This window comes from Natrix helvetica, assembly GCF_964273705.1.
Source record: "Natrix helvetica genome assembly, chromosome: 2".
In the NCBI taxonomy this organism is placed as follows: domain Eukaryota; kingdom Metazoa; phylum Chordata; class Lepidosauria; order Squamata; family Natricidae; genus Natrix; species Natrix helvetica.
Window position 1 is genome coordinate 14,706,899 of NC_138552.1, and position 27,248 is coordinate 14,734,146.

Genomic DNA, 27,248 nt, shown 5'->3' on the forward strand with positions numbered 1-27,248 from the left:
CTGCTCTTTTTGCGGCTGCCACTAAGAGAAGGGGTGCAGTAGCTAGGATTTGTGGTAGCGGCCTCCAAGAGGCCACTCCGCATTGATGGTGAGTGCATATGGGGCGCGTGGGGCGTGTTCCCCCCTTTCCACCCCTAGGAAATGGTGGGGACTGGCTGCGCATGCATTTAAATATTTTAGGGGAGGGCTTATTTTAGCACATGCACGCAAAAGCCTGATTGGGCTTATTATCTGGGGAGGTTTTATTTTCAGGAAAACATGGTTCCTAGCACAGCAATTAAATGTTGACAATCCCAAATCTCAGGAGAAGCTCAAGAACCTAACACAGAATTCTTCCAAGCTACTCCCAACAATTCTCTCATATTGTCTTTAAAAGAGATTGAGACCCATCATTTGTTTCAACCAATTGTTTTGTTCATTTGTTCAGCAGAAAAATGTTAATGCCTTTGGACTTATGCATTTTGAGTTGAGATGCCAAATTCCTTTTTATTGCTAGATAGGATTTCTGTTTCATGGGTGTTGGAGAAACTGAACTCTGAGGGCTGCAATGTGTCTTAAGAGTCACAAAAGGGACAGATCTTCAAAACTGAAGATCATAGAATAGAATAGAATAGAATAGAATAGAATAGAATAGAATAGAATAGAATAGAATGGAATGGAATGGAATGGAATGGAACGGAATGGAATAGAATGACAGAGTTGGAAGGGACCTTGTAGGTCTTCTAGTCCAACCCCTTGCTTAGGCAGGAAACTCTACAGCACTTCAGACAAATGGTTATCTAACATCTTCTTTAAAACTTCCAGTGTTGGGAGCATTCACAACTTCTGGAGGCAAGCTGTTCCACTGGTTAATTGTTCTAACTGTCGAGAAATTTCTCCTCAGTTCTAAGTTGCTTCTCTCCTTGCTTAGTTTTCACCCATTGCTTCTTGTCCTGCCCTCAGGTGCTTTGGAGAATAGCTTGACTCCCTCCTCTTTGTGGCAACCCCTGAGATATTGGAACAATGCTATTCATGTCTCCCCTAGTCCTTCTTTTCATTAAACACTTTTGATAGCAGGCTTGTCAATAACTCAATCAACCTGTGATTCTCTGAACTGGAGAGCTTCAGTTTTCTGAACTGAACTATCAGTTGTTGTTTTTTTAGCTCTCTAAATTTTAACTGCCAAATATCCAAAGTTTAGCTGCCAAATGATACCAGCAGAGAAATCTTGACATATGTTATATTCCAATCCAGTGATACATGAACAAATCAAACATTCATTTCTCTAGAACTATCCAGTGGTTCAACAGAGGATTAAGAAAAATACTGTTGTCATAGGACTTCTTTATAAATGACAGAGAACCTACATTTAAATAAAAACTGAATAGTTTTATTTAACGGCTCTCAGTTAAAAACATATCTGAGAAACAAACAATAAGACAATAGACAATGAAAACAAATTATATTTACTTACCCTGTTTCCCTCAAAATATGACCTCCCCGGATAATAAGCCCAATCGGGCTTTTGAGCACATGCGCTAAAATAAGCCCTCCCCAAAAGTATTTCAACACAGCAGCAGCCATGAGGTGACCACGCTCGCCGCTTCCTGCACCTCAAAAATAATAAGACCTCCCTGAAAATAAGGCCAAGTGCTTATTTCAGGGGTCAAAAGATCTGTCTTATTTTGGGGGAAACCCAGTATTTACTTCATAAAAATATGCATGGCTACAAACAATATTGCAACTGAGCAACACACAGGGGAGCATTTTCATTATTATTAAAAGGCATTTAGAATTAGGTAACAGCAACAGTAAATGGCTAATGTTAGAAGTCCTCTCAATATTAGTTTTACGCTAGAATAAATTACTTTCAAATCAGTGCATCTGCCCAGTTCCTTCTGTACAAACCTGATCATACCACTGCTGTATTTTTTTTAAAAGTACAGTTATGATCTCAGCTTTCTGAAGATAGGCTAGGAGGGAGATACAAAAATATGTTTCTAACTTGAAAAGCCATAAGCCAGGGTAAGTTTCAGTATGCAATCTTACTCCAAAAATATTTAACAGCAGCATTTTCCGTGAAATGCAAAGGTAGTCTTCGATTTATGTTTTAATATGTTGCTAAGTGAGACAGCTGTTAAGTGAACTTTGCTCCATTTTACGACATTTTTGCCATAGTTAAGTGAATCGATGCAGCTGTTAAAATCAGTAACATGGTTGTTAAGTGAATCTGGCTTTCCCCATTGACTTTGCGTGTCAGAAGGTCACAAAAGGTGATCATAGGACCCTGGGACACCGCAACCGTCATAAATACGAACCAGTTGTCAAGCATCAGTGATGGGAAATGTTGACTATATGCATTCAAATAAAGATAAAGATACCTTGCTCAATAGTAGTAACTGTGAGAGGGATCTTGGAGTCCTAGTGGACAACCATTTAAATATGAGCCAGCAGTGTGCAGCAGCTGCCAAAAAAGCCAACACAGTTCTAGGTTGCATCAACAGAGGGATAGAATCAAGATCATGTAAAGTGTTATTTCCACTGTATAATGCCTTGGTAAGGCCACACTTGGAATACTGCATTCAGTTTTGGTCGCCATGATGTAGAAAAGATGTGGAGACTCTAGAAAGAGTGCAGAGAAGAGCAACAAAGATGATTAGGGGACTGGAGACTAAAACATATGAACAACGGTTGCAGGAACTGGGTATGTCTAGTTTAATGAAAAGAAGGACTAGGGGAGACATGATAGCAGTCTTCCAATATCTCCACAAGAGAAGTGGGAGTTAAACTATTTTCCAAGGCACCTGAGGGTAGAACAAGTAGCAATGGGTGGAAACTAATCAAGGAGAGAAGCAACTTAGAACTGAGGAGAAATTTCCTGACAGTTAGAACAATTAATCAGTGAAACAGCCCCAACACTGGAAGTCTTTAAGAAGATGTTGGATAGCCATCTGTCTGAAATGGTATAGGGTTTCCTGCCTAGGCAGGGGTTTGGACTAGAAGACCTCCAAGGTCCCTTCCAACTCTACTATTGTATTGTATCTGAGTTTAGTCATGTGACAATGGCGATGCTGCAATGGTTGTGTGAAAAGCGGTCATAAACACATCATTCAGTACTTGGTAACTTCAAACAACCACGAAATGTTGTTAAGTCGAGGATTACCTGTGTAATTTTTAGGCCATCATTTTGGTTCCTTATAAAGCAACATGTTTTGAACAATTCTCACTGCTTCATGGCAGGAAATACAACGAAAACGTAAAACTAAACTAAATGTCTTCCTTTTTCAAGAAAACCATGTCCTGGATGACTGAAAATCTCCATTGACACGCTACACTAAATGGAAACCTTCATATATAAGAAAAAGAAAAGGAAAACGAAGAGAATCCCAAAGCCAAGCACACCTTATGAACATGTCACTCACTGCATCGTAGCTTCTAACTATACAATGTAGAAATAAATAGCTTCAACAGGATATGATTTAAATATATATATAAATTTTATTAAAAATTCTGAAACCAGGTTACTTATCATGCAGCTTAAAAAAATAAGGATTGGTAAAGGTAAAGGTTCCCCTCGCACATATGTGCTAGTCATTCCCAACTGTAGGAGGCAGTGCTCATCTCCATTTCAAAGTCGAATAGGCAGCACTGTCGGAAGATGTCTTCGTGGTCATGTGGCCGGCATGGCCAAATGCCAAAAGCAGAGGAAACATTGTTACCTTCCCGCCAAAGGTGGTTCCTATTTTTTCTACTTGCATTTTTATCTGCTTTCGAACTTGTAGGTTTGCAGAAGCTGGGACAAGTCATGGGAGCTCACTCTGTTACGCGGCACTACGCAGTGGTGAAATTCAAATTTTTTAACTACCGGTTCCGTGGGCGTGGCTGGGTAGGCGTGGTGTGGCTTGGTGGGTGTGGCAGGGGAAGGATACTGCAAAATCTCCATTCCCACCCTACTCTGGGGCCAGCCAGAGGTGGCATTTGCCGGTTCTCCAAACTACTCAAAATTTCCACTACCAATTCTCCAAACTACTCAAAATTTCCGCTACCAGTTCTTCAGAACCTGTCAGAACCTGCTGGATTTCACCCTTGGCACTAGGGATTCAAACTGCCAAACTGCTGACTTTTCTGATCGACAAGCTCAACGTCTTAGCCACTGAGCCACCGCATTCCTTGGAAAAATAAGGATACTGAATGGTATTTTTATAGGAAAAGTTGTTTTCTCTAGGAAATAAAAACATTTTCTCCCCAGTGGAGGACTATTATTTAAATAGTAGACAAATCTCCATATAGTCACTGTTCTGCTTCATGGTTAGAAACTATTACAATGAGAATCATATTGAAAATGATTAGAAACATTGCTGGAACATTTTTTAAAATCTATGTTTACCAGGGTCGTTTTGTTGGACAAAATTTGTAATCTTCCAAACCAGATTCCAATACTGACCGGGGAGGATTACTTCTTATCTGTGCCATTTCCTCCCTTTATTTAATATTCAAATGTTTCTGACAATCAAGGGGCCACACTGCCCATCCCATTTAGAAGACAAGCAGCTGAGAAGAAAGCATTTTCAAGGCTTCACCTTTACATGGTGGTAAGTCAAACTCAGGCTAGCTAGAAGCCCTTTGAAGCAAACCAACCTAAATATTCCTGCTAGGCAGACTGAGCAGAGGCACTGAATTATAATGAACCACCAGCTGTCACAATATGACCACAGTAACCAAATCAAAATATCAGCCACTAACCCAGATGAGATTCAAAAGGTCACCATATAAAGCCAGCAGCTTTCTTCAAGATCACCCGAAACCTCCGTCTAAATCCTAGCAGTGAAATGTTCTATTAACCCACGGGGAGTATAGAAACAAGTTGCTATGTATTGGTAAATGATTTAATGTACAGGCGTGATAACCTAGGCTGATAAGAACTCACAACAGAGGCTTCTGAAAACTGAACAGCAAATCTGGAATGGCGTGTATCTACAGTAATATATTCTACCTCCTATATAGTGCCAGAAAACATGGAGAAATTCTTCCTGGCTCCTCCGTGCACCATTGATTTATCCTTCAAAATGGAGTGTAGTTGATTGGGAGGATTACAATATCTTGGAAATGAAATTTGACTTTGGTCATGGCAAATAAGAGTTTTGCTCATTCCCTCAGCTAATTATTTCCTGGTTCGAAATTAAGACCACTTAGATCAGGAGGTCACCAATCTTTCGGAACTCATGGACCTTTAAATTCATAATTTTAAATCCCGTGGACCATGAATATGATCTGCTTAATGACCGGTTGGGTAGGTGTGGCTAGGTGGTCATGTGACTGGTTGGGTGTGGCCAACTCAATACCGCTCATGTCGAGGGGCGCCTCACCAGCTTCTACTCGCCCCTCCCCTCCCAGCCACTCCTCGGCTACCCCGCCTGGGCTTCTTAGGGCCCCAACAGGAAGCAGCTATTGGAACTAAGCAGCCACCATGAGAAAAAGTTGGCAAAACAGCTCAGTTCAAATTGGATCTGACCAAGGAGAGGCTCAGTAGCACCTCACTGAGGACTAAGAGCATAGGCTTTCCAAGCAGAGGGAACACTTGCGGGAGTGCAAGGCCAGGTTCCGGCGCCTGGGGGCTCAGCGGGCTGAGATGGTCAGCCAGTTCCAGGCCATGATGCATGCCCACTTGAACAAGTTCCTCTGGCTCTTCGCCACCAGTGGCACTTCCCTCCAGTCTTCACTCAAAGTACCTCATCAGTAGGGCGAAGCAGACCCCAAGTTAGAATTTCTGCCTCCCTCTGACCCACACAAAAAGACCCCGAAGAGGGAGACTCTCTGCAGCAACACAAATATTCATTGCATGTATCCATCCCAGTGGGTGTAGTTAGAGGACCCCTGATTTAGTGCAATATAAAAAATGCAAATAATTTTTCTGCGGACCACCAAAACTCTCTTACGGACCACCAGTGGTCCACAGACTATAGATTATTTCTTGTTTGACTTCCAATCGATTTAAAAGCATTTGAAATTGAAATTTGCAATGTAGATTCACAGTTGCCACGCAACCTCAAGGATCCTATGAACATTTCTAGTAACTACACTTAGTTCTCAATGTACAACAGTTCACTTAGTGACCGTTTGAAGTTACAACGGCATTGAAAATATTACTTAAGGTCATTTTACCCACTTACAACCACTGCAATGTCCCCATGGTCACAGGATCAAAATTCAGATGCTTGGCAACTGACTTACATTATTACTTACATTTATGACCGTTGCAGTGGTTATGTAACCATCTTTTGTGATCTTCTGGCAAGCAAAGTCAATGGGAAAGCCAGATTCCAAGTTACTAAAGTTATTAAACTGCAGTAATTCACTTAACAACTGTGGCAAGGAAAGTAATTAAATGGGGCAAAAATCACTTAACAAATGTCTCAGTTCGCAACAAAAATTTGGGGCTCAATTGTGGTCGTAGGCTATCTGTAGTTTACTAAATTATAAACTGTCCTTCTCCATCCCAGTCCTTTTCTCTGAATTGCTCTCGGGTCCAAGACTATAACAAAAAGAAGCACAGCATGTTTGGCTTTATATAAAATGTAAATGAAACTTCAGACTTAAAAGATATTTGTGAGACTGAAATTTGAATTTTACCCAGCCAGTGTTATTTCCTGTTTAGCAACAACTTTCTTCAATCTTTTATCCACACTTATTCATATAGACTACTTCAAGTTAGAATATGAATTCAATTTGGGGGGGAAAGCATACAGTTTCTCAAGCTGATATCAAACTTTGTGCCATGGAGGAGATCAAATAGATGAGTTTGTGTACCTTGGTAGACGATTTAGTAAATGGGAAAATGATGAAGAAAATGTTGGTAGACACAGAGCGGATAATATGTGGTGTATTGCTAAGAATGAATGCTAAAAATTAACACACTAAGTGTTAATACGACTTTATAATGCCTTGGTAAGACCACACTCTGCGAGTGTGAGACATCACCCTGCCAACAAAAGTGTGTATAGTCAAGGCTATGGTTTTCCCAGTTGCAATGTATGGCTGTAAAGGTTGGACCATAAGAAAGGCTGAGCGCCAAAGAATTCAGGCCTTTGACCTATGGTGCTGGAGAAGACTCCTGCGAGTCCCTTAGACTGCAAGGTGATCCAACCGGTCAGTCCAAGAGGAGATCAGCCCTGACTGCTCTTTATAAGGCCAGATCCTGAAGATGAACCTCAAATACTTTAGCCACCTAATGAGAAGGAAGGACTCACTGGAGAAGAGCCTGATGCTGGGAAAGATTGAGGGCAAAAGAAAAAGGGGACGATAGAGAATGAGGTTGCTGGATGGCGTCACTAAAGTAGTCAACGGGAGCTTAAATGGACCCCGGGGGATGGTAGAGGACAGGGAGACCTGGAAGAACATTGTTTATACGGTCGCAATGAGTCACGCATGACCTTGCAACTAATAACAAGACCACACTTGGAATAATGCATCCGATTTTGGTTGCTATGATGTAAAGAAGATGTGGAGACTCTAGAAAGAGTGCAGAGAAGAGCAACAAAGATGTTTAGGGGACTGGAAGCTAAAACATATGAAGAACGGTATATATGCAGGAATTGGGTATATCTAGTTAATGAAAGGGACTAGGGGTGATATAATACCATGTTCCAGTATCTCAGCGTCTGCCACAAAAAGATGTGGGAGGGTCAGCCTATTCTTCAAAGCACCTGAGGATAATACAAGAAGCAATGAATGGAAACTAATCAAGGAGAGAAGCAATGTAGGATTAAGGAGAAATTTCCTGACAGTTAGAACAATTAATCAGTGGAACAACTTGCCTCCAGAAGTTGTGGGTACTCCAACTCTCCAATAATATAGGGTTTCCTGCTTGAGCAGGTAGTTGGGCTAGAAAACCTCCAAGGTCTCTTCTGTTATTCTATTATTCTATAAAGTTCGTTGAAAGAACTCCCCAAAAATGGTGGAGTATAGAAACCCACACTTCCCACATTACTGCATGGAGATAAGAGTTGGGTATATCCAGGGAAACATAAAAGGAGTCTGGATGAAGTAGGAATTGTCTGCTTGTTGCATCTGAAACAAGAAAAAAATGGGGCAAGGCTGAATGTGGACCAAGTGTATATGAATTGAATACAAAATTAAAAACTATGTTGAGGTGGTTTAGACATATTGAGTGAATAAATGACAATCAAACTGTGCAACACATGCTAAGTAATTAATTTACTAAAATTAAAGTTGTTATTTCAAACGGCTTAAAAATTTCCAAATAAAATAACAGTTAAAGCAATAGACTAAATGTATGTGTGATGTATTAAAATATGGGCTATCAGTATTAACGTATGTCAGGGATATGTTACATTAAGTGGTTCTCCATTGATTTATCTCCAGAGGAGTTGTTATCAAAACTTTATTTCTATAAAATAAGGATGAGTCCTGGCATAATTATGAGCAAACCTATAGTTGAATTTTTTTTTAAAAAAAAAATCTTCTGCTTTGAGAATTCTATGAATATGAGAAAATTTTATAGGATTCTCATGTTCGGTGAATAGACTGAAAGCACTGAAACAAAATTACTAAAATGGAACAACCATCCCCTCCATCTCTGAATATTTAATATTAAGGGGTCTAAATCAGAGAGCTCCACTTAGAGAAACTATATTTTGTAAGCTTTGACAAACACACCCAGAACCAAAAATAAAACAAAAAAATCTAAGCCAGTATGTCAAATCGCTGCATCTCCAGATGTGTGTGAAATATTTAAACCAAGAACGACTCCCATAATTACCATTGTTTTAATCCTCATCCTTCTTTTAAATAATAAAGCATACCCAATAGGGTTTAGGATATAAAACAGTCCTTAAAACGATCATGCCCGAGAACAAAAGAGCTTTTCCTGATCAAAGGCGTCTCTCCGTGGCCTGTGTAAAATTATCTTTCGACAAGTTCGCTTTGGGAATTCTACAGTTTCTCGCTCACTGATCTCATCTTGTAGACATTTCTGTTACTTTTCAGGTAAAACTCTGTCGTCTGCCATGCAGTTGCAACTCTCTTTTAAATCTCTTTGAGGTGGCAAATGTAGCATTTCATAATCACAAAAAGACCATGTTTCAGAGCAGACAACCTATCTGAGAGAACAACACTTTCATTAGGGTCTTGTACAGACGGAATATTCTTTTCTGGTGTAGACCATTCGTTGTCCATGCTGACCAGATCTAAAGGTTTCAGACTTCCTTCTTCCACTGAAGGACAAGATTACTTTGTGTCCTGAGGATAGTATTTTGCTTTTCGAAGCTCCCCAAACTATTGGTATTTATTTATTTATTTGTAAAATGTATTAGCCAACCATCTTACCACCCAGTAACCTGGGTGGCTTACCTGGGTATTGTGGTGGAATCACTGTCTGAAGGAAAGGGGAGTAGGGAGACAATCCAACTTGGAATTGGTTTGGGAAGTAGACATATCTGAGGTCAAACTTGGTCTATATTTCCTGTTTCTCAAGGGAAGGCAGACAGTCTGATGAAATTCTTGTAGTACAGGTGATCAACAATAAGTACAGTATCTAGGTAAAGGTAAAGGTTCTCCTTGCACATATGTGCTAGTCGTTCCCGACTCGAGGTGTGTGTGTGTGTGTGCTCATCTCCGTTTCAAAGCCGAAGAGCCAGCGAAGACGTCTCACATTCTGTCACGTGGCCAGCATGACTAAATTCCAAAGGCGTACGGAATGCTGTTACCTTCCCACCAAAAATGGTTCCTATTTTTCTATTTGCATTTTTACATGCTTTCGAACTGCTAGGTTGGCAGGAGCTGGGACAAGTAACGTGAGCTCACTCCTTTACATGGTGCTAGGGATTCGAACAGCTGAGCTGCCAACCTTTCTGATTGACAAGCTCAGTGTCTTAGCCACTGAGCCACCTGATAAATATCTACTTGAGCCTATTCAAGTGTGGCTCAGGTTGTGTGCACCTGACAGTTGTTAAGGACAAGATGAAATTATTTCATGCAGTTCTCCTTCACCCCTACTTTATTTAAATGTACTGCAGTTTGACTCCCATCATTCTTAGCCAACATTTGTCACAATGAATGAGGACAATGCAGTAATGTGAACAGTTCTGGAGGCTCCTCAGGTGGTACATGTAACACCGCTGTCACACAGATTGCATCGATTGCCAGTTTACTTACAGGTCTGTTGGTTATCATCATTAAAGTCCATCATGACATGGGATCAGGTTACCTGGTGAACGGTCCTTCCCCAATCGGATTGGCCTGCCCCACTCACACCAGCAAAAGAGGCCTTCTAAGTTCTCCATCGGCCAAGGAATTTCAGCTAGCAGGGTCTAAAAGAAAAGCTTTCACTACCATGGTTCCCACCCTCTGCGACATCTTGTTTCTAGAGGTGAGATCCCCCTCCACCATTCTGGCCTTCCGGAAGGTCTTTAAACCCTGGCACTATAAGTTGCCTTGGGGTCCCGAAGAAAAGATGCTGGAGGTGATTAGTGCAGTGATAGACTAAAGCCCATCCAGGTACTGTTTCGTTAGTTTTTCATTTTATTTAATTGCTGTAAGTGCTTTTAATTACTAAAATTAAAGTTGTTATTTCAAACGGCTTAAAAATTTCCAAATAAAATAACAGCCACCTCTTTCAATTATCCGGCCTGGCTCAATCGCAATCGTAATTTTCCCATTCCTCCAAACTGTTTTTTAAATTGTCCTTAAATATTAATTTTTTGGGTTTTTACAATTGGGGTATTTTAAAGCTGATTTTTAACTGTCTATTGATGTAATTTGTTTCCTCCTCCGTGTATGTATGTGTGTTGTGTATATATGTACGTTTGGTGTTGTTATATATTTTTTATGTTTTATGCTCCATTGTACGCCGCCCCGAGTCCTACTTGGAAAGGGAGCGGCTAATAAATCCAAATTTATTATTATTATTATTATTATTATTATTATTATTATTATTATTATTATTATTATTATTATTATTATTATTATTTTACATTTATGCTTTTGCGGCATTTTAAGACCTCCCAAAATCACTTCGAAAAGTGAGAGGAGAGGCATATAAATTTAATAAATAATATGAATGATTTATTATCATGCACCAGCTTTTTAATTTTTTTCAGACTTTCTGTGCGCTCAAGGGAGACTTGCAGATGCCAATGAATGGTGATTCAGCAAAAGGATCAACTCTTTTAACATAAGCAAACAAATAGAGAAAGTCAGCCGTAATTAACAAAGAAAATCTTAAACTCTAGTAATACAATGTGTAGCCTACATAAGGAAGATCACTGATTTTAATGCAGATGGGACTTTATTGCAGTAACACATTTGCATGAACCTACAAAGACTCAACATTTCCAAAAGACTGAAATAAAACAAAATACAGGGATACAAAATCTAGAGATATACAGGCTAGAATACAGGGATATAAAACACACTAGTCATTTGAAATCAAGGCGTTCTGACCGAACCAGCAAATAACAACTGCTTTCAGCAACTACAAAAATACAGCATTTTAGATTTCCAAACTAAATTTGGAACACGTGTTATATAAAACCTGTCTACTGTTACATGCCCCAACCATTCTAATCAGGATGCAGTGACTTCGTGTTTCATAATGCTATGAAATTCTCCTCCATGCTTAAAAGAAAGTACCTTGTTACACAAAAGAAAGCATAATTTTCTCGGCCAAATGATTTTCAGGCTACAGTGTTCTGTGCTAAAATAAGCCAAAACAGGATGTGATAAACCTTAAAAGTTGCTAAAGGTACATTGAAAAGGTCAATCCTGAAAGCATCACTCAGCACAGTGGGCTTCACAGAAGACCATGGTTACATGGAAATATTATATTTACACTGCCTGCAGTCAAATCTAATAGTGTGAGTTAAGAAGGGCGGTTCAGAATTTCTTTGCTTTTCTTGGCTCAAACCAGCTCTTTGAAATGGCTGCAGCTACATTACTTGTGTGTGACTGCACACACATTATTGCAAGCTTCAACACTGTCTCTCATGTTAAACAACTCACAAATATTTCCTAATAATAAAAGACAAGGAATATTTCAGGGGCAATATATGAGTCCTAGAATGATATATCACAGTTACAACTCATTGCTTTCTTTGGCTCAGATTCAGTTGTTTGAAACCGAGGCATCTCAGATAGTTCACTGACAAGTGCAAGGAAAAGGGTGTGATCTTGGCCAGAGAAAAGGATTAGTAATATTTTTACATCATATATTTATCTTAACCTAACTCATTTATCAGGGATGATTAAAAGCTGCTATCTGCACTTGCAAATAATTAAAGACTTTCTTTTAACAGCCAGGATTATTACTACAGAAAACGATCCTTGTAAAAGAGAATGATAGTGACCAAGCATTATCCAACTGTGAGGGCGCACACTTGCCAAGCACCACAGGCGGTCAGAAGTAGAACATACTGTAGACAAGGTCAGACTTAATGTAGAAGCTTGCCGCCCAGAGACTAAAAGTCCCTATAGGCAAATTCACACTGTTACGCGAAGAAAACGACAGTTTCTGATTGCTGATAGCAAATCCTACACATCCACTGGAACATTCGTTTGGACTCACTGAGCTTTTTCCTACATTTTCCATTTTATCATGTTTACATCTACAATACACTAGCATAAAAATAATATAGAGACTAACATTTTACAGACAAGGTGTGCCTTTGTAAATGCAATAAGCTCAAATGGAAACAGAAGTGCCACAATAACGCAGCCTCTCCCTTTCCCATAAATATAAGTCACATTTCAAACCGTGAAATCTTACGTATGAAAAACAAATTGACATAAATTAAAAAGCAAGGTGATATATCCAAGGATTGTGCCGAAACATTGCAGGAGTGGTCTTCACTTCATAAAAACATACATTTTTTTCCTCCCCTTTCCCCATTAAACATTCCAGTTCCCACCCACCCACCCTCTTCAAATCTTCTCCAGAGAATCCCTAGTTTTATCTGATGGATGAATTAAAGAGGATTTCAGGCTGTTTAAAAACAGGTATGAAGGAAATCAGGCTACAAGCCGCTTATTCTAAGCAAAGTATTTGCAAACTTTAGCATGGACTTTGGTTTATTTTATGGCATAATTAGCATTCCTGGAGATGTTTTAGAATGTGATGGTAGTGAAAGGAATATTATTTCAGTTCAAACTAAAAAAGCACAAGCAATTACAAACATGCACGGGTAATAGAAACATTAATTTCTTCTTACTTTGTATTCTGGAATTCACAAAAGGAGGAGATAGATTGTCATGTGATCCAAGGTCCCTGTTTGTCATATGTTCATAAGAAGGTCCATCTCCGTAGTTCTGTAAATAAATTGGTAGCAGTTTAAATGGAATATACACATGCAAACTTCTTACATATTGCTCAGTTATTATAACTAGAAAGGCACTTTTTCAATGGACTGATGAAATTTGAAGATAGCTATTCTAATATATTAAAATATGTGCTCATATTTATGTTAATAACTCAGATATTAGCCAGCAAAAATGACATTTTCTATCTTGTTCAAAAATGGAAATATATGTTTTTGCAGCTATGGTCTCAAATAATGAGAAACATGGAAAGTTAAAATTATATACTTTATTTAAGGAATCATTTGTATTTCCAGTACAGGATCTGTACTGAAATTAATTTGTTTGTACTGACTCTTTCACTGATTTTCCCCATTGTTCTGATGTACTAATTTGCCCATGCAATCAATTTGTTTTAAATTCATTCTACTTTCATTCAGATCAATTTTAATTGAAGATGTACTGCGTTTTATAGTACATACCGTACTACAATAAGAAGCAATGTATTTATGAACACCTTATTGAAAACAAAGCAATATTGCATTTCTTATTTTACTCTAAACTGGCTCAGCATTTTTTCTGAATGGAATTTGCTGATCTTCTTCAGAACTTCATAATCCACAGACAGCTCTCCGTATCTGATTTGCCACAATTCCAAAAATGTAACCGTGTTCCAGAAATAGGTAAAAGCTTTCCCTGTTGAGTTGTATCCATGTCTAGGGTGCAGTGCTCCATAAAAACACCATTTTCCTTTTGAATTCAAAACATTGCATAGTCTTAGGTGTCTTGAATCTCATGTACACAAGGACCTTGAAATGAAATACATCAGGTGAAAAAAAGTTTTATTTTAATTTTAGTGCCTCCTGTAATAGTCATAGGGTTAATCATGTAGCTGCTCAAAAATTGGCCATGTTTTCAGTATCAGTTTGTGGTTGTCTAATGGCTATTTGGAATTTTTCAGCCTATATCTGGTAGCTCTATATCAGGGGTGTCAAACTCAAGGCCGCATCCAGCCCATGGGGTGCTTAAATCTAGCCTGTGGGGCTGGCCTGGAAATAGCAAAGTTCCAGCCCATGGTGCCTCTGGCAGACAAAATGGGGCGAGGGGAGTCATGTGTGGCTGATAGGGTGCTGTTTTGGCTAGCAGGGAGTCCGTCCCATCTCCCGCTGGCTGGCCTGCAGAGAAGAACTTCAATGCTGATCTGGTCCTTGAAGAAATCCAGTTTGACACTGTCAAAAGAACTTTGATATTAATATGTTCCACTTCCTGAGTCTACTGAACATTCTTAGTGGGAATGAACATGTGATTTCTGTAACGTGAGAAGAGATAAGTTTCGGATCATCGGCATAAGGCATTTGAATGTCAAGCTGTTGGGCGGCCTGGCTTACTGTTGGTAAACTAGATGGTACCTTATGTATATTTACACAAGGTTAGGAGAAGACTGTCAAAAGACACCCCAGCACTTTAAATGTCATCATTTTTCAAGATTCAGAGATCATTTCTTGGCAAAACATAACCTCGAATGAGTGTATCCAAAAGTCTTTTTGTAAAAGAAAATGCCATACCTTAGATTAAGGTTAGGGCAGTGCAATCAGTTACCTACAGTAAGGACTAAATTAAGATAGAGTGAGGAAGTTGAGAGTACCCTTAAAAGAAAGACAAAAATGCAGTCTTCGTACATGTGCCAAAATGTAACCACTATTGCCTCCATGAAAAAGCACATTTTCATAATAGTAGTTACATATAGCAGGAATGGGCAAATATGGACCCTTTACGAGCTGTGGACTTCAACTCCCAGAATTCCTGAGCTAGCTATGAATTCTGGGAATTGAAGTCCACAGGTCATAAAGAGGTCATAATTGCCAACCCTGGTTTATAGCCTCAACAAAGTTTAGTTAAGTAAACCCTTGTCAAGGAGTAGAGATATACCTAACTAAATAGATTATATTTATAAACTGTTAACTAAATTTAAGGACACCGAATTATGCATTGAATTTATTGATGGCGCAGTGGATAGAGTGCAGTACTGCAGGCTATTCTGTTGACAGCTGGCTGTCTGCAATTTGGCAGTTCGAATCTAACCAGGCTCAAGGTTGACTCATCCTTCCATCCTTCTGAGGTGGATAAACTGAGAACCCAGATGGTTAGGAGCAATATGCTGACTTTGTAAACCACTTGGAGAGGGCTGTGAAGTGGTATATAAGTCTAAGTGCTATTGTTACTGCTGTGCTCTGCATTTTGCTTTCTATCTTTGAGTGATTCACATAGCAGAAAGGTAAAAAGTTTAAATTTAATAAATAGTCACAGTAAAGGCCCTGCGCATTTGTGCCATGCTAAGTTCAGTTGGTTTACACTGCTAATTAAACTTGGCATACAATTGTGATTAAAATTATTCCAAAATATAAAGAATTGACTAGATTTGCCAATTTGTTCAATTGCATAACTTTAATGTTGTAGGCAGACCAGAATCACCTGTGGCAAGATGAGGACAAATAAAATTAATAAATAACGATAACAAGTTTTAGCAAAAACTTTCAGATGATTCAGTTACATTGGAATAAACCAAAAACGTGGAATGAACAGTTACTATTCATACTAGATTTCCTGAACTTTGGGCATATAATAGCACTTAAGACTTATCTACCACTTCACAGTGCTTTACAGCCCTCTCTAAGTGGTTTGGAGTCAGCCTATTGCCCCCAACAATCTGGGTCCTCATTTTACCCACCTCAGAAGGATGGAAAGCTGCGTCCACCTAGAGCCCGGTGAGATCTGAACTGCCAAACTGCAGGCAGACAGCAGAATTAGCCTGCAGTACTGCATTCTAACCACTGCACCACCTCGGCTTTTATAAGAACAAATGTTCACACATTAGATACACATTAGATAAAATAGTTCATATATACCTCTGAAGTACTGATTTCTTGGTATTATATAATGTTATACCTTACTTTTCTTTTCTTACTCAGTAACTAATTTGAAAGATACATGTTAGTAATAGCGAACCTTTTCATGCCCAAACCAGCGTAAGTTTGCACACGCGCACGGCAGAGACCCAAAGACCAGATGGCTGGTGCACATGTGCAGAGCAGCCACATGGTCTTTGGGTTTCTGGCACGCGCATGCACCCTGGCCAGTTGCTCTTCATAGGCACCAGAACTCCCAAAACCCAGAAAGCTGAAGACCAGGTGGTGATGGCACACGTGCCCACAGAGAGGGCTCTGTGTGCCACATCTTGCACCTGTGGTTCACCATCACGGAGATATACAGTACACACTGACAGCCATAGTGACAAAGGTAGGCTACATTAGAGAGATAAAACTCCTAGCATCTAAAAAGTCCCACCTTCATATTTAATATTTTGTCCTGGAATTAAACATCTGGGAAGACACTTACAACAAGTGAGAAATCAACAGCCAAATAAAAGGGTAGGGGAGGAATCCAGACAGCTTACAAAAGAGAGATAACCATGTGTCAGAGAACGATAGCACATGAGAAAAAGCATTTAATGAGGGTTCTTTCTACTTGCGACCAAGAACACAGCAAATGTCAAATTATCTTTGAGATCAGATAAAAATCTTTGGGGGGGGGGAGGAAACTGGGGAGAGATTGCTCTACAGCCAAACCTACAAGTACATTTTCCTAGGCAATCAGGTGCATAATTCCCATTTAGATGTTAAATTTGCATACGGAGGAAGGCTGGTGAGGAAGAAGAAAAGATTAGATGTACTTACCCTGGATGGGCTAGGATGTCCTCCATTCCCCCAGGACCCTGAGCTAGTTCTGTCTTCTACATCTAGGGACAAAAAAGTTCTTTAGGCTTTATTGCAATAATTCTTTCCTTTTGTATAGGCACTTTTAAATTAATGTTTCAAATTAATCTCCTGTTGCCTTTAATTAAGAATCAGGCACAGGGCTACTACAATGATAGTGGCTTCTGACCCAACCACTTAAATTAACTCATTTAAATTCACAGCAGAAATGAACTGGACCCTCAAGGTTTGCACATAAAAATTATTCCAGTCTTTCAGAAGTGGCTGGAAGTCACTGACGCAACTTGAATCTAAACCTAGCACAGAAATGCATAGCCTCAACAATAACACCAAGGATACTGCAAAACAAACAGAGAGACATTAAAAACAGAGTGTTTCTAAATAAACATTTTGCTTCCTAGGCCACTTTTCTATAGGCTATTCCTTCTTAAAAGCAGATTTCAGAGACTGGCTTGGGAAGCATCACTTTTGCATTTTGAATCTGTAATGGATTTAAACCTCCTGTTCAAAAGCAAACTTCGTTCCTCTTCGAAGAGAAGGCAATCCATGATTCAATTGGCCTCATTCTAATTTGCAATAAAGATGCTTATTTAGCTAGGCCAGTGGTAGCAAACATTATTCTTACGGCGTGCCAAAATTGCAGGCGTGCGCATGTCCACTCAATCTCCCCAGCCATCTGTTCATGCGCCTGTGACCCTTCCATGCATGCGCATGCGACCCCTCTCCAGGCTCCGGAGGCTTTCCTGAAGCCTGAGGAGGGCAAAAACAGCCTCCCCTGGCCCTCTGGAAGGCAAAAGATCAGCTGGCTAGTGCGTGCATGCACGCCGGAGCTGACAGCTGGCGTGCCACGCATGCCACAGGTTCGCCATTATGGAGTTAGGCCATGCTGTAAAGAAAGTTCTGAGTTAAAGGCCACAAGCCAACTTAAGATGTGCCAAGTCGCGGGTTAGAGATCTCTGCTGAGTACTGCTCTGAAGGTCTGAGGAAAAAGTTGTCATGAGCTAGTGGAGAGAAGGTGGGATATAAATCTAACAGATAAATAAATCTAACTGATAAAAGTGCAGTAGATACAAAACAAGACCTGCAATATTTGCACACGCTTTCATACAGGTATCACTTGAAGCAAGCTGTCAGACCTGGAAGCCATCTTTTACATTGGGCCTTCAGGCCTGCCACATTTTCTACTGTGGGAAACTGGGAGGGGGGATTATAGGGAATATGGGAGATATATAGTCTAAATAACATTCCTTTCTCAGAAAGTCAAGGACATCTTGCCCTGCACCTGGAGTGGCGTGATGGGAGGCATCTCCAGTTGGGACGGTGCCTTTTTGGACCATGTGATGGGCATGTGGGTGCTGGTTTTCATACCTAAATTGGACCAGAACTCACAATCTCTCTGTTTCTAACCTGTGGCTTAAACCACTAGACCAAACTGGCTCTTATAGACCAGGGGTGACAAACTCAATTTCATTGAGGGCCACATCAGGGTTGGTTTTGACCTCGGGGGCCGGGGAGGGGGCGGATGGGAGTGGCCAGGATGGGCGTGGCCAGTTTGACATTATTTATGTCAGGGGCACCTGTGGTAGCCCGAGTACTCTGCCAGTGAAAACGGGACTCCCTCTCGAGCTCCATTTTCACTGGCAGAGGCACCTTGGGCCGGTCCTTCGCTGCTTCCAGGACGGCCCAACGGGCCAGATCTAAACACCCCATGGGCCAGTTCCAGCCCGCGGGCCTGGAGTTTCACACCCCTGTTATAGACGAATACATATAAATACAAACAACTTTATATAATATACGGCAGCTATATGTGGTATATTACCACATCTGTAAGGTAATAGGGAAAGATACAGAAAAATACAACCAAGATGATGAATTAACAACCTACATATTAGCTTCGAATTTCAGTTAGCATAGCCCTAACACATCTCAAAGGCACCCTCTTAAAGAAAGACTGAAACTGGAGAATATTAAAGAACACCTTAGAGCCTTCGAGAAGTTATAGTTGAAAACTCTGGAAATTCAACAATAACAGTAACAATAATTAATATTCAGTGCCTATGGATCCTGCTGAGATGTATGAATTAAAATGTACCCCTTGGGGTTTTTATTAATCTCTTCCCTGACCCAGGATATTAATCCTATTAGTTCTGCAGATACTGGATGGACTTATTACTTCCCATAGAGAGGTGTTTGTGTCCAGAATTTTGGAGATCCATGAACCAAGCTCATAAAAATCCTACACTTGTATTTTTCTTTGTTTCGCATTTTCAAGTAATTTGCAGCAATCTGGAATAGTTATTTATGAATCTTCATTTAATCCACTCTTTTCAGAATAGAAAAAAATGAAGCGAGGGAAGAAATGCTTTCACCTGAGAAACTTTAAAAGGGCAGATTGAGTTAATTTTCAGTCTTACTGAGATAGGCATAAGAAGGAAACTTTAAAGGCAACTTAAGATCGTTCATAGGTAGTTAGAGAATGCCTTGTGTTCCTGGGGATACACAATGGGAGTTGCAATCCAGACTCAAAGGAGAAAACAAAAGACCCTCAGCTGTAATGTCTAAGGTAGCATCCAATATATATTTGTAGCACATCAAATACTACAGAAACAGCTTGCCTGACTGCTCATTAAAAATGTATTTAAATTCTCCAAAGATTGACTAGTTAGGAACCAATCTAGTAAAGCAAGAATAACTTTAAATATAGCTAACAAATCCTAGTGAATTATTTTTTCACTGTATTAAATTCGGAAGAATGCAAAGAACTTCATAATACTTTGTTCTGAAATGCTCTTCTTGTTCTTAAGATTCATAAATGTATTTATGATATACTTTTTAGAAACTTATTCAAAATCTCTCTCTTCACCCAGTTATTCTCTGCATAAATGTTATACGTGCAAGTTTATTTCATGTTTCACTTTTTAAAGTGAGTGGGTCATTTTACACTACAGATGGTCCTCATTTAAATAACTACTCATTCAACGACGTTTCAAACTTACAATAGTGTTGAACAAGAGGTAGTTACAACCATACATTATATGTATGGCTGTCATTGCTCCTGTGGTCATGTGATCTGTCACTGTGTTCCAGAAGTGGGTTCCTACCGGTTCGGCTGAGTAGGTAGGAACTCGGCCTGCCACACCCCAAACCAGTTCTCTCGGCGGCGCTATAGGTGCCACCATCTTATTTGCTTCTGCACATGCGCAGAAGCATTTTTTTTAGTACTTTGCATGCAGCATAGTGCGCGAAGCACATCCCTGAACGAACTAGAAGTAGCAGCAGCCGCAACCCACCCCTGCTGTGTTCCATGATCATGTCATCACAATTGACAACCTTCCCTGCCCACAAGCAAAGTTGATGGGGAAGCCAGCAGAAAACTGCAATGACATGATTACATGATATACCCCTGTGATTTTCATTTAACATTAGCAACTGGGACTGCCAGAATGGTTGTCGCTAAATGACACAACTTACGACTGTGTTGCTTAACAAAGGAATTTCCAGTCCCAATTAGCATTGTTATACAAGGAGTATCTGTATTTTATGCCATGGTGGCACAATGGTTAGAATGGAGTATTGCAGGCTGACTCTGCCCAGCGCCAGGAGTTCGATTCTGAGCGGCTCAAGGTTAACTCAGCCTTCCAACCCTCTGAGGTCAGTAAAATGAGGACACATATTGTTGGGGGCGATATGCTGACTATGTAAACTGCTTAGGAAGTGCTGTAAAGCATTATGAAGCAGCACATAAATGCTATTGCTATTGCTTGAATCTATTGTTTTTATCGATCAACTCCTTCAGATTTCCTAATAGTTCAAACTGATATTCGTTTAATAGAGTGAAGTACTCAGATGGATTATAGTACATAACCAGTAAATTATACTACACAGCTAAGGTCAAAAATAAGGCCTAAATTGAGAAAATGCCAAAAATCTCTGGTTTATACATTGTCTTCAAATTAAATTGACAATTCTATATTAATTTAAATGAGACTTGCAACTCAAACTTTTAAAGTTGTCACAGCTGAAACCCCGATTGTGCTTCTGATGTTACTGTAGCTTTCTTTTGCTTTGTAGTGAAGGTCTTAACAGTTACTTTTTCATCACTGTTGTATCTGTGAATGGTCACAGAAATGAGAAAAGGGGAGATCAAGAGAGCTGTGGTTAAAGTTAATCAGGTCCTTGAAATGTGGAGAATTTTGAAGAACAAATGCAGTATACATAATGGTGTATGGAAGTGGTGGAAGAACAGTTTGCAGAATATGCAGAGCTAAATTAAATTGCATTGGTGTAAATTACTGTATTTTTTAGAGTATAAGACGCATCAGAGGCAATTTTTTTAAAAAAAGTTTAAACACTCTGCAGACCTCCCAGAAACGGCCTGTTATTTGCGAAAACGGGTCCTTTTTTTCAAACAAAAGGGCATGCATAGCCTTTAGGAGGCTTGTAGAGTGCTCCTGGGAACTTGGGGGGGGGGGGCAAAATTGTGCAAAAAATTGCCCCATTTTTTGCTCATTTCTGCCCTCCCCAGCACCCAGGAGCACTCTGCAAGCCTCCTAAAGGCTATGCACAGCCATTTTGGTGAAGGAGATAGGGTTTTGGGAGGCACAAAATGCTGTATTCAGTGTATAAGACACACCCAGATTTTCAGCCTCTTTTCTGAGGGAAAAAGGTGCATCTTATACTCCCAAAAAATACGGTAGTTTTAAGTATGTTTCATTTTATTTTCCGACTTTATGCTTTTTATTCCTTGTCTAACTATTTCTTACTCTCTTTGGGTGTTTTGCATAACACTGCTTACCCACAAGGGGATAGGATGATCACTTTGTAAGTATGAATTAAATCTGTCTAAATTACTACATCCACACATTTTCACTTTAGATTACTTTCCAGGAAAAAACCTTGCCATTAATTTATTAAAAAGGGAGGCTACAATATTATCTGACATTGATTCATTTTGAACTATATTAATCCTATTAATACAAAAAAGAATCCCTCTAAAATTATCAAAGCTAAGCATGTAAATGATACAGACTATGAAGCTGAATTATCTTTACTATGTTTGAAACTATACTGCACAATTGAAAAAGAGGCTTGCTTTCACCAAGACATTTTTTTCTATTTTTCTTCTTCTTTTCCTTGCATTTTAATGGGTAGGTTTGTTAATAACGTGTTTCTCTGCATCACCCAATTCCAAATATCTTCATGAAACATTCAAGTGCTAATAATGTTGGAAAGATATTCCAGGTAAATATTTAATTATGTAGGTTTTTTTTAAAAAATGGGAATCATTTAAATGACAGATCAGATCAACCATTGCATTCACTTAATTAGAGAGAGCTTTTTAAAATCATGGGTGTTACGTAACTGATTATTAACTCTTTCTTTTTTTTTAACTTTCATTCAAAGCACATCCAAAATCATAGATGAAACTCTGAATTACCTGTCAGTAGGTTTTATGCCTAGGTTCCTTCCCCATGTCATCTATTCCATTTGGAAACTTGCACTGCAGTATCCAATAGAAATGAAAAATGTGTGTTTCTGAATTTAAGACAACTACAAAAGAGCACAGTTCTTGAATCCTAGTAGTTTACATACAAATTTAGTTAGCATAGTTTACCGTATTTTTCGAAGAATAAGATGCACCTTTTTCCCTCAAAAAAGAGGGTGAAAATCTGGGTATGTCTTATACACTGAATACAGCATTTTTTGCCTCCTGAAACCCCACCCCCTTCACCAAAATGGCCATGCATAGCCTTTAGGAGGCTTATAGAGTGCTCCTGGGTGCTGGGGAGGGCAGAAATGAGCAAAAAAATGGGTGGGTTTTTGTTCAATTTTGCCCCCCCCCCCAGCCCTCAGGAGCATTCTATAAGCCTCCTAAAGGCTATGCATGCCATTTTCTGCTCGTTTCCCCCCCCCCACTCCCCAGGAGCCCTCTACAAGCCTCCTAAAGGCTGTTCATGCCCTTTTTAAAAAAAAAAAAAAAAAACCAGCCCCATTTAAAAAACAGGCCGTTTTGGGGAGGTCTGAAGAGTGCAACAAGTTTTTTTTTTATTTGCCTCTTCAAAATCTTGGTGTGTCTTATACTCCGGTGCATCATATACTCCAAAAAATATGGTATGTAACAGGAAATTTTTGCCTTGGTTCCCAAATCTTGCAAACCCATTATGAAATCTGTTTAGCTTTGGGTTAGGCTGGAGCAGTGTGGAGGCTAAGGGGTTAAGACACTGGGCTTCTCAGCTGAAAAGCCAGCAGTCCAAGTTTTAGACCCAAGTGCCACGTAATGGGCTGAGCTCCCATCCTCACCCCTGCTCCTGCCAACCTAGACTTCGAAAGCACGCAGGTGGACTAGATAAATAGGTACCACTATGGTGGGAAAGTGACAGCACTCTGTGATATCATGCTGGCCACATGAGCATGGAAATGTTGTTGGATAGCAATGGCTCAATGACCTTGGAACAGAGTTGAGCATCGTCCCTATAGCCGACTAGCCGAGTAACATCTGCAGGGACTCTGCCATTTTTTTAAACTTGTGTTAACTCAGTGATGGCTAACCTTTTTGTCCTCGCATGCCCAAATTGCATGTGTGTGCACACCTACAATGTAATGTGCTTGCCCCCTACGCATGTGCGCATGACCTCCTGCTCCTCCTGCCCCCCACGCATGCACACAACCTCCCTGCACATGCGCATGACCCCGCACCCCATTTTGGGCCTAGCATGCCTCGCTGAAGCCTCCTGGGACCAAAAACAGGCCGGGGGGGCACACTCCCCCACTCCATTCCTTATTTTGGGCCTAGCAGGTCTCACCGAAGCCTCCTGGGACCAAAAATGGGGTGCAAGGGGGGACCACCGCACACACCCCACTTCCCCGTATGTGCATGTGACCTCCTGCCCCTACGCATGCGAGCGTGACTCCCGCATGCGCAGCAGAGACCTAAAAATCAGCTTGCCAGTGGGAGGCACACGCACATGCACAGTGGAGCTGAGCTGAGCAACGGCTTGCATGCCACAGAGAGGGCTCCACGTGTCATCTGTGGCACATGTGCAATAGGTTCGCCATCACGGGGTTAGCATATTATGTGACTTCAAGCAGTTTTAGCTTACTTAATAAATCACAGTTAAGAATTTCAGGGCTTACTAAGTAAATTCATTGTAATGTATGAATATAGTCTGCTCATTTGATAACCTTCTCTCATATTTGGTCTCCTGAAAATTCTATTTCCCCCAAAATAAATTAGAAACAATAATGACCTAATTATTTGAAAGGTGTGTCAAAATTTCAACCTGATATATAATTTATAAGCATCTAGGAATGATGCTTATAGAATAAGCATTACATTACTATGGACTATGTACTAAATGACAGAAAATTTGAAAGCAACAATAAAACCCCACTACAGAGAGTTTAAACAGAAATATTTCACTAGTTTAATCAAAGGGGAGTTTTTGAACTTTGTTCACACAATATCACTGACATTTCCTATACTACAAATAAGGGAGTTTGAGAGTCACAGTTCAGCAACATCTATTATAGTATGTGCAAATCCATAACAATAAAACTTACTTATTACCCTTTATCCAGTATAATTAGTAATATTCTGGCATCAAATATGCATTTTGATATCCTAATTATAAATACATTTTATAAGAAATAATGTTATCTTAGCACAATGCATTTCTCTTATGGCTGGAAGCCCATGTAGCATTTGGAGATTAATTTATTTTCATGCAGGTGAACCCTTTCAATCCAGGATATAGTTAATGGTAATTATGAATTAATGATCAGGGACATGGAGGCTCAGTGGCTAAGACGCTGAGATTGTCAATCAGAAAGGTCGGCTGTTCGGCGGTTTGAATCCCTAGTGCTGAATAACGGAGTGAGCTCCCGTTACTTGTCCCAGCTTCTGCCAACCTAGCAGTTCGAAAACATGTAAAAATGTAAGTGGAAAAATAGGAACCACCTTTGGTGGGAAGGTAACAGCTTTCCGTGCGCCTTTAGCATTGAGTCATGCTAGCCACATGACCACGGAGACGTCTTCGGACAGCGGTGGGTCTTCAGCTTTGAAACCGAGATGAGCACCACTCCCTAGAGTTGGGAACAACTACCGTATATGTGTGAGGGGAACCTTTTACCTTTACTTTATGAATTAATTCTTCATTGAGTATGATGGACTGAAGAAATTTCATTCAACACCCCCCCCCCCCGAAAATTCTACCCTCAATATAAATTTCACCATATTAATGCCTACCTATAAGAACTCCAGGTTAAATTATGATATTATATGCTATTTAAATATAAGAATAAATAGGATACCTATGTCTGTAATATTAATGTTCTTTTTTTCCCAGAAAACTGTAAAAACACGCTATAACCCAACTCACATACGCCTCCAAATACTGTGTCACATTGATTTCACCCTTCAGTTGAGACCATCAGCCTGAAAACCTATAATTTCTACCTGAAAAAATGCACCTGCTTTATCATTACTCTTCTCCAGCTATAGTGTACATCTGAGCAGTTCCAAATGGTTCCTAAATGTTCAGTGTTCTAACGGCATAAATTTAACTTTAATGCCAAATCAGAATAGGGTTCTTTTTTGGAGAAGTGGAGGGAAATGAGGACATGAGTTTCTACCCAAATTTAGGAAGAAGAGATCGAGATACTAGAATTGATTTGTGTGCCACGGGCTGTTTTGAAAGACACTTAAAAGGATAACTGGGAATGCAACTATCAGTTCTATTTTCAAACTACTGTATTTTTCGGAGTATAAGACGTACCTTTTTCCCTCAAAAAAGAGGATGAAAATCTGGGTAAGTCTTATACACTGAATACAGCATTTTTTGTCTCCTGAAACACTGCCCTTCACCAAAATGGCCAAATTTGAACAGTCACTAAATGAACTTTTGCAAGTCAAGGGCTACCTGTACTCTGTATCACAGAAAACCTTAGTATTCTACTTTCTCTACTTATTTTAAGATGGGCATAGAGAAAACATCTTGATCTGAATAGTAAACAGAAGAGCAGAAATAAATCCCTGTGAACATGTCAATGATTCTACATTACAAAATCAGGAGTGGTGAATTATTACAATGTTTGTTAAATCCAATGCATTTTTGAAGCAAAAGGCTTTTTCTATCAAACATATTTTCAGCTAGGCTTGAATTTCTGTTACCTGGCATACAATGTTGGGAAAAGAAAAGTTAGGACTGGCCTAAGAAAGACACAAACCTTTTTCATCATATAAGCAAATGTTCTTTTGCAGCTCTTAAGCAGTTTTAATTGTACGCTTGCAACATTTGGGCCCTTTAACATATTATAATTTTACCCACTGATCTGAAAAATGGTAAGCAATCAGTCCTGTATGTTATCTTCATAGCTCGTGCCTAAGCTTTCAGCCAATTTTCTTTGTATTTAGATTTAAATGTGCAAGCCACACTATATTAGTCTGCAAAGCATCAATGAGAAGGCTTAATTAAGTAACACTGACAGATAAATCCATTTCTTTTGCAGTAATCAAATCAAAGCAGGTTGACATAACACAGAAACTTAATACAGTTATTCCCTTGTAATTGGAAAAAGACCCTTTACTTCTCATTAAAGCAAACTTCTGGGTATTGGTATAATAAGACATCTCAGGGCTTTAATATTATGCTATAAAAGTCTCAAGATACAGGCTCCCCTAAGCAAACACATAAGATTATCTAATTCCTTCATCACAGTGGAACATATCATTTATATTATTTTAAAACTGTTAAATTATTTATCTCATCTAGAGTTCAAAAAATAATGCACTAGTATAAAAAAGTATAAAGACATAAATGCTACTCTCAAAATGATTTCAGAACTGGATGGAAGCAGTGGGTGGAAAGTTTACTTTTTAATCAAAGAAATGGATTACAGGCACATGATTTAGTAATACTGGGCACTTTTACTAAATTTTGCTACACTTTTAAAAAGAATTGAAACAATATTTTACTTTTGGAGGAGTTGAAGACCTGTTGAAAGTCTGGAATTTTGATTGAAAGATAAAGAGGCCGAAATATAGTCAAAACAGTTTGAATTTGCACATCTTGTTAAATATCAGAAATTGTGAAGATAAGCTATGCACCGTTTCAAGCCTAGAGTGCCATTGATTCTTCTTATTTAAAATCCTTTTTTTAAATTCTATTTTAAGGCACCGTAAAAGGATGT

At 39.5% G+C, this 27,248-nt stretch overlaps 1 protein-coding gene across 14 annotated transcripts in view; it reads right to left on the bottom strand.

Annotated features, from left to right (window-relative positions):
• Positions 1 to 27,248, bottom strand: part of TCF4 (transcription factor 4) — a 449,273-nt gene that overhangs the window by 284,935 nt on the left and 137,090 nt on the right. For all 14 annotated transcript variants that reach the window (XR_014174417.1, XM_081941830.1, XM_081941822.1 and 11 more), the window contains 2 exons: positions 17,022 to 17,083; positions 13,203 to 13,299 (listed from right to left, as the gene is read on the bottom strand). Coding sequence is in view for 13 of the 14 variants with exons in the window: in XM_081941830.1 (XP_081797956.1) it covers positions 13,203 to 13,299; positions 17,022 to 17,083 (159 nt within the window). In the remaining variant the exon portion in view is untranslated. The remainder of the gene's footprint in view (positions 1 to 13,202; positions 13,300 to 17,021; positions 17,084 to 27,248) is intronic.